Raw genomic sequence first — 8294 nt, forward strand, 5'->3', positions numbered from 1 at the left:
TTGTTCTAAGTTTTGCCTATAGCTTAACCTACAAGAGCTTGTTAAACACCTGGTGTTACTTTCTAAAAAAGCATTTCCCAGTGTTTCCGTTTCAGTGTCTCATCTTTTGTTTGTGTGGACCCTGTTTTCAAGGGCTGTCTCACTTTTTATGTAGCATGTATTACAGCAGGTACAGCCACAAACTAAAGCAAGTGTGTAGTGTTTCTGTGCATTTTGAAGGAAATAAAAAGTCAAAGGAACCGACATTTGGGATTTCAGTTGTGGCTTCTCAAGACCAGGATACTTGAGACTTAAATAACAAGTTGTACAGTTAAGGGAGAAGTGTTTTCTTTGCCAACAGAAATGTAAGATGCAAGGCTGGGAAGAAGGGAAGGCGTTGGCACATTAACGAAAATAGAAACAGTGGGGTCAGGTTGAAAGCGGTAGAGAAAGGAGACATTGTGCAGTTGTGAGGGGAGGGGAGGCGAGGCACATTCGTCTCAATGGGTCACGCTTCAGATTTTGTTTCAAATATACTGGGACCCCCTTTGTTTACATTTATTTTACATGTTCATTTGTGTTTATGTGAGTGTGGAAGTCATAGGATGAANAGTTTTGCCTATAGCTTAACCTACAAGAGCTTGTTAAACACCTGGTGTTACTTTCTAAAAAAGCATTTCCCAGTGTTTCCGTTTCAGAAGGGTCCAGGGCTGGTGAGATGGCTCAGCGGTTAGGAGAACTGACTGCTCTTCCAGAGGTCCTGAGTTCAATTCCCAGCAACCACATGGTGGCTCACAACCACCTATAATGAGATCTGGTGTCCTCTTCTTGCCTACAGGCAGGATACTGTATAAATAAATAAATAAATCTTTTGTTTGTGTGGACCCTGTTTTCAAGGGCTGTCTCACTTTTTATGTAGCATGTATTACAGCAGGTACAGCCACATACTAAAGCAAGTGTGTAGTGTTTCTGTGCATTATGAAGGAAATAAAAAGTCAAAGGAACCGACATCTGGGATTTCAGTTGTGGCTTCTCAAGACCAGGATACTTGAGACCTAAATAACAAGTAGTAGAATTAAGGGAGAAGTGTTTTCTTTGCAACAGAAGTGTAAGATGCAAGGCTGGGAAGAAGAGAAGGCGTTGGCACATTAACGAAAATAGAAACAGTGGGGTCAGGTTGAAAGCTATAGAGAAAGGAGACATTGTGCAGTTGTGAGGGGAGGCGAGGCACATTCGTCTCAATGGGTCACGCTTCAGATTTTGTTTCAAATATACTGGGACCCCTTTGTTTACATTTATTTTACGTGTTCATTTGTGTTTATGTGAGTGTGGAAGTCATAGGATGAGCTGTAGAAGTCTATTTCCTCTGTTTGGGTGCAGGGATAAAGTACAGGCCATTATGCTTAGTGTCAGGTACCTTTACCCACTGAGGTATTTTGCCAACCTACCTTACTTTATTTATTTATTTATTTATTTATTTATTTATTTATTTATGTTTTGTTTTAAAGACAGCATTCTACAGGCAGGTCTGGAGAGATGGCTCAGTGGTTAAGAACATGGCTGTTCATCTGTAGGAGCCAGGTTCAACTCCCAGCACCCATATGGCAGCTCACAACTGTCTGTAACCTCCAGTTCCAGGGGATCCAGTGCTCTCTTATGACTTCTCAAACACCAGGCACATAGATGGCAATGCACATACATACAGGCAGAATTGCCCACTATACACATAAAGTAATAAAATTAGCCAGGGTGGTGGCATTATTTTTCAATCCCAACACCCAGGAAGCATGGGCAGGCAGACCTTGAGTTTGAGGCCAGGGAGCACTACATAGTGAGACTCTGTCTCAAACAAACAAATAAATAACTGGTTTTTGTATTTGAAAGGTTTGTTTGCCTATTTTATATTTTCTCTCTTTTTGATTTTAGTCCCATGAACGTGTAAGCAAGCGTCTGCATCAGCGATTTCAGGCCTGGGTAGGCAAATGGACCAAGGAGCATGTGCCTCATGAAATGGCAGCAGAGACCAGCAAGTGCCTCATGGGTGAGGGGCTAGAGGGCCTGGGTGCCCTGCACCACCACCTGTGACACAGAGACTCTGCACTTCGTGAGCATTAACAAGTATCGTGTCAAATACGGCACAGTATTCAAAGGCCCTTAACTCCAGAGCCAGAGCAGGTAGCTCAGAGGGGTGTACCTGTGTGTGTGCATATGTATGCAAACACTGAAGAATCAAGGAAGATGCCTTTCAAGCCACGAGTGCAACCTGGCACCAAGCAGGATATACACAAGGAATGTGGACGGATACCTTAGAAAGCTGGAACTGGCACTTTTCCCAAGGGTACTAGCCTGCCCAAGAGGGAGTGAAGTCCATGCAAGCACAGAGACAGGCAGCTTGCTTGCACACACCAGCAGAGCTCAAACCAGAACTTCTGTGACCTGACTTTAGATGAACAACCAGATGCTGTTACTCTTTGGATGGATGGAGGCGCATTTACAAAACAGATGGACTGTAACTGATGGTCACTGCTCCTCAAGGAGACTGCATTTGATGCCTGACTTGAGCACATCTAAGATCCCCTGTTAGATTCTATCTCAGATCTGCTGTTTGGCTTTGGGATTGATACCTTGTGGATTTCATTTCTGAGTCCTTGCAGCCCACCTTCCTCCCTCTTCTGGTTCTCAGCCTCAACAAATTCCAGTCAGTCCTCCTTTTTAGCTCCTGTGGGACTGTTTTGTACCTGCTTCTTTACTAGTCTACCCTAGTGCCATCCACCAGCTTTACCCACTCACACACATACACACACACTCACACACACACAATTTTAACTGGATTCTCTTTTTTTGTAAATAATGTACATACTGTCAATTTTTATTAAAGGAAATATGCTTTGATGTGCTAGCATAAGTGCTCTAGCTTCTTGTGTACCACAGTACTGTGTGGCTCCAGATTTAGTACCTATAAAGAGATGTACAAGACGTTTATTACACTTTTTACCAAAGGGAGATACCATTGTAGTACTTTTGTGTAAGACTTGTCTCCCCCTCCAACTTTTCTTCTTTTTTTCCCTTTTTCTTTTTTTTTAAATGTAAATAAAGCTTGGTTCTTAAAAAAATAAGTAACCCAAGTCCCTTGTCCTCACCAAAGAGCTACTGTAGAGATTGGCTTTAGTTTCTTTTTTAGGTTACAAATAAGATTTTGCTTTAAATAAATAGGTACTTGAATTTGTCAAATCAGCATCTATCAGAAGATGGCTCCGTAGGTAAATGTGCTTGCCACACAAGCCTGATAACCTGAGTTTGATCTCTGGATCCCATGATGGAAGGGGTGGGCTGACTCCCAAAATGCACTCATACACAGGCACACCCAGGTTTTTTGTTTTTACTTTCCTTTCAGAATTTTAATTTTCCTTACTGGGAATGAGGCAGCAACTCAAGATACCAAGCCGAAGTAAATGTCAAGTTCGAAAAAGTTGGAAGGGAATGAATTGGTATTTTGCTTAGCAACTTCAATGATCAAACATTTTTAAAATGTAGCGATAGGCTTTTAATCTTAGCACTCAGAGGCAGAAGCAAACAGGTCTCTGTTCAGGACCAGCCTGGATTACATACATAATTTCAGGATGGCCAGGGCTACAGAGAGACCCTGCCTCAAAAAATGAAATTTTTAAAAAAAATTATTTTTGTGTGTACACTTGAATGTGTGTGGAAGTTAGAACAACTTGAAGTCAGATCTAGGGATCAAACTCAGGTTGTCAGGCTTGACTATAAATGTATTAATCTGTGCTGTTACTACCTTAACACATCTATCTAGACCCCACTTTTTAAGTTACATAAGTTGAAACATGAACATTAAGGATCTTCAAATATGATTGGCCTGGACTTCCTAGCCCTCATAGTTAGAATTGGGTATCATGTTATTTTCCAGTTAAAGAAATCCCTGGTACCTGGGCCCCACATGGTAGGAGGAGGGACTGTGTCGTCAGCAGTCCCCCCCCCCCCAATAAAATATAGCAACGGTTTTTAGATTCTCAACATTGCCATAATGGAAAAAAATGGCTCCTGGATTTTCAAAATACAAAGTGAGCGTCTTTTATTTGTCTGACGCAGGGCGTGTGTAGCCAGGGCTCCCAAGTTCTAGAATACAGGTGTTTTTGTCACTCTTGAAGGTGATAGCCTAATGAAAAAGCTTTTTTTTTTTTTATTTTTCGAGACAGGGTTTTTCCATAGCTTTTGGTTCCTGTTCTGGAACTAGCTCTTGTAGACCAGGCTGGCCTCGAACTCACAGAGATCCGCATGCCTCTGCCTCCCGAGTGCTGGGATTAAAGGCGTGCGCCACCACCGCCCAGCTGAAAAAAACATTTTCATTAGAACTACAGCTGAGACAGCATGCCAGGAAGACAGAATCTGATTTCCTCAGCCATAACTCACCCCTTGCTCTGCTCCCTCAAGACCATGGTGGCCTGGCAGGAAATGGGTCTGGGTAGAGGCAGCCTTGCCTGTTGATACCCATGGTTAGTCTTACTATGTACAGCACCTTCCTGCAGGTCAGGATAGGATTTTAGGTCCAGTTCAGGAGAGAAAGTTCTTGGGACCAATAAAACAGATAACTTTGGTCAATCTTTCACAAAGCAGAAAGTTATCTTTAAATGACATTTGGACGGTCGTGGTTTGTTTGTTTTTTTTTGTTGTTGTTGTTTTTCCCAGACAGCTTCTCTTTACATTTCTGGCCGTCCTGGAACTCGCTTTGTAGACCAGACTGACTTTGAACTCAGAGATCCGTGTGCCTCTGTTGCCCTGCTCCCTGCCCAGTGCTGGGATTAAGAGCGTGTGCCAACCACGCCCAGATCTTGGTCGTTTTTTCTAAATAACCTGAATTTGAAATGCAAACCCAGTTACTTCCATTAAAACAGGCTAGTTCTATTGATCCTCTGTTTTCTTCTAGCGGTTTTACAGATACTCTGGCAAACGTTAAAGCCGGAGGTCGGCTTTTGACATTAAAATTTCTTGCACTTGTTGACCTGCTGCATCAGGTCAAAATTCCAGACATTTTGTGATGGACAACAGTGATGTTGTAATGTTATAATGTATGTAAAAGCCCCTTTCCCCTCTTCTTAATACACTGCCGATTAGGTTGACCACACACTCGAGGCAGCCTTGCCCTTTTCATATTAAGCGGATATTAGTGCTCCCGTAAGTGAAGCCACAGGGAAGCAAATTAACTCGATTTGGGGAATCCCACATCAGGGCCTAATTTTTTTTTCAGGACCTTCCCGAGGTTCCACGCTCTTCAGTCTTACACAGCCCAAGCTGTTCTCAAATCCCTATGGCGCCATGGATATCCTTCAATTTACACTCCCGCCTCCACGAACGCAGGACTTTGTGCATGCTAAGCAAGCACTCTCCTTACCGAACCACATAACCAGCTCAAACTTACCATTTTATTTAAGGATAATTTACCCAGCTGTTTGACAGCTGGGATGAGAAGAGAACCGCGAAGGCGCAGCTTCCGGTTTTCACCAGGCTAGCTCCCCAAAGTCAGCATCTTGCAAAAGCTGCTGATGTCCCAAGAAATGCTGCTCGGGCCAGGAAAGGTGCTGGTCGAATGCGGAACCTTTGGTTCCAGGCAGTGCAGCGACACGGCAGCACCAAGGGTCTTACGGGGAGAGAAGTGGGCGCATCGCCATGGCGGTAGCCCCGTTTTTGAAGCATTGGCGTACCACTTTTGAGCGGGTGGAGAAGTTAGTGTCCCCGATCTACTTCACAGACTGTAACCTCCGCGGCAGGTGTGGCTCCTGTTTCGGCGTGGCTGCAAACCGCATCCGCGCGTTCTTTCCTTCCCTTCCGGAGGGAAACCCAGGCTTGTGGCCCCCCGGGCCGCGGAAGAAAGTGTCCGCCGCGGACAAGGCAGGGGCTGGGGAGCAGTGAGCAGAGGGTGGTATGTGCTGCTGAGCTGCCAGGTAGTCCTCAAGGCGTTAGGCTGAGAGAGAGCGTTTCCGACCGGTCAGCTGGCTCACGTGTGGAAAGGGGGCGGCTTCAGGCACGCGCCCATTGGCTCTTCCCGCCCAGGCTCTTCGGGGACAGGTGCCCGGTGACACTTTCCAGCTTCCTAACGCCGGAGAGACTTCCCTACGAGGAGGCGGTGCAGCAGGACTTCAGCCCTGCGCAGGTCGGCGACAGCTTCGGACCCACGTGGGTAACACCCAGTTTGGGGAAGCCCTGCCCCTCTTAGTCCTCACCACCGAAGGCCACGCCTCATTGTGTTGGTCCCTAGAGTGCTATGTGGCAGAGCGTAGCGCCCTCTGCTGGGAGAAGTATCTTTATCCTTTAGTGAGCTTTTTTTTCTCCACTCATTTCTCTGTTCTTGTGGCTCAAAGCTTGTGATGTTGCAGATGCATGGAGAAAATCTTGAGGCCCTGCTGACATTTAATTCAAGGAACTACATCAGAACAGGGTTTCCACTCCTAGGTCCATCACAATAGCTCTCTTACAGATGGTGGACCTGCTGGTTCCGGGTAGAACTGGTCATCCCCGAAGCGTGGGTGGGCCAGGAAGTTCATCTTTGCTGGGAAAGTGATGGAGAAAGCCTTGTCTGGCGAGATGGGGAACCTGTCCAGGTGAGGCACCCCCACCCCCAGACCCAGACACAACCGCAGACTAGCCCTGGTTTTTGCACAAGCCACGGTTGAATTACCGGGCCTCCAGACGGGTTTCATGAGTTCAGAACTGAGGGGATTGCCATTTGAATGTTATGAAGCCCCAGTTTTCATAAGCTATTTTTATTGTATTTAATATATACTTATTGGAGAAACTTTAGCTCATTCTAGAATAGTAAAAAGTAAGGACATTAAATTATCTTCCCATGAGTAATGTATCTCCGCATCTCATTCACCAGATATATAACCGCTACTGTGTTAAATGCCACGCCAGGTTTAGTCTTTGTAATCCTATATGATAGGACTTTATGTCCATGTATAGATATAAAAACCAAGAGGTTTCGTTTATGGTTCACACAACTTCCATTCCAAATTCCAATATCTGGGGTGGGAATGTCCTAAAAGAAAGCAGGACCCTACCCAACTTTCCTCCCTTCACTGTCTAAACACCTGGGAACATCTGGGACCCAACTCATTGAACACCAGGGATGAGCAATCTGTCTCAAACTTCTTGAGCTTTTTTTTTTTTTTTTTGTTAGTTAGCTGAACCCAGGACTGCATAAGTGCTAGACACAGGTGTTCTTACTACTTTGTTAATCCACCCCTCCCCCACCATTTAATTTGAAAAAGGGTCTTGCAGAGTTTCTGTGCTAGTAGCCTTGACCTTGTTATCCTCCCCCATCCACCTCCCAAGTAGCTAGAATTATAGACCTGTATCACCATATATGGCTCATTCCATGGAATTTCCTTTTATATATTCACGGGAGAGGTCATCAGAGCCCACTCCAGTCTTTCTAACCCCTGCCAAGGATCCTTCCCATTAGACCATCTGCTAACAAACTTACACTGTGTGCTGGTCATCTGTAGGCGGGGCGCTCGATACCAGGTGCCCCTGATTAGTTTATCCTAGCCTTTCCTGGTAGAGAAGACTTGGGGTTGAGCAACTGGACGGCAGAGCCTGGCCTCCTTCGGCTTTACACTTCCACTGAATTTTACAAAGTCCTCAGTCCCTGCCTTTCTTTTATTTACCAGGGTTTGACCAAAGAGGGTGAAAAGACCAGTTATGTTCTAACTGATAAGCTGGGAGAAGGAGACCCTCGGAGGTGAGCGAGTCCCAGGAGCCTGATAGGCTGGGAGGAGCTGAAGCCGAGTGACCTCAGAAGTACCTCCTAGCACATGCTTTGGCTATAGGAAGCTTGATTTTTTTCCCCCCATGACTATAAAAATATTTACTGTGTAGGGCTAGAGAGATGGCTCAACAGTTAAAAGCACTTACTCCTCTTCTAGAGGACCTGAGTTTGGTTCTCAGCACCCACGCGGGCAGCTCCTAACTGCCTGTAACTCCAGTTAATTTCTGAGGGTGCCTCTATGCATGTGGCTTTCACTTACACAGGCATAGACACATAAATTAAATCTTAATATCTTCTTTCTTATGATAAACATCAAAGAACATCAAGAAACGAATCGCTTCTACTGTCCTTCCACCCAGGGATGACTGTTCTTCCCATCTCAGCAATCGCTTCTGCTGTCCTTCCACCCAGGGATGACTGTTCTTCCCATCTCAGCAATCGCTTCTGCTGTCCTTCCACCCAGGGATGACTGTTCTTCACATCTCAGCAATCGCTTCTGCTGTCCTTCCACCCAGGGATGACTGTTCTTCAC

The 8294-nt window shown here is 45.3% G+C and overlaps 1 protein-coding gene across 4 annotated transcripts; it reads left to right on the top strand.

The window, feature by feature from the left end:
- Positions 1-675: 675 nt before the first annotated feature.
- Man2c1 (mannosidase alpha class 2C member 1) lies at positions 676-8294 on the top strand. Of its 4 annotated transcripts, none has more exons than XM_050133636.1 (5): positions 676-5762; positions 6046-6168; positions 6470-6593; positions 7665-7735; positions 8081-8288. In XM_050133636.1, the coding sequence occupies exons 1-5, from the start codon at positions 5662-5664 to the stop codon at positions 8229-8231; spliced, it is 570 nt and encodes a 189-aa protein (XP_049989593.1). In that variant the 5' UTR covers positions 676-5661; the 3' UTR covers positions 8232-8288. The 4 variants fall into 4 exon arrangements, with proteins under 4 accessions (XP_049989593.1, XP_049989596.1, XP_049989595.1 ...); XM_050133639.1 differs by having other exon boundaries at positions 790-5762; positions 8174-8294; XM_050133638.1 differs by having other exon boundaries at positions 792-5762; positions 8226-8294.

The sequence above is a fragment of the Alexandromys fortis genome, unplaced genomic scaffold (genome assembly GCF_014885135.2).
Source record: "Alexandromys fortis isolate MF-2015 unplaced genomic scaffold, M_Fortis_MF-2015_v1.1 scaffold_977, whole genome shotgun sequence".
NCBI lineage: Eukaryota > Metazoa > Chordata > Mammalia > Rodentia > Cricetidae > Alexandromys > Alexandromys fortis.

Excerpts from the sequence above, each read along its gene's own strand:
- Man2c1 (XM_050133636.1), top strand. The coding sequence starts at position 5,662 with ATGGCGGTAGCCCCGTTTTTGAAGCATTGGCGTACCACTTTTGAGCGG. Across the intron at positions 6,169-6,469 it reads GGCGACAGCTTCGGACCCAC|ATGGTGGACCTGCTGGTTCC; the intron begins GTGGGTAACACC and ends GCTCTCTTACAG. Across the intron at positions 7,736-8,080 it reads GGAGAAGGAGACCCTCGGAG|AACATCAAGAAACGAATCGC; the intron begins GTGAGCGAGTCC and ends TAAACATCAAAG.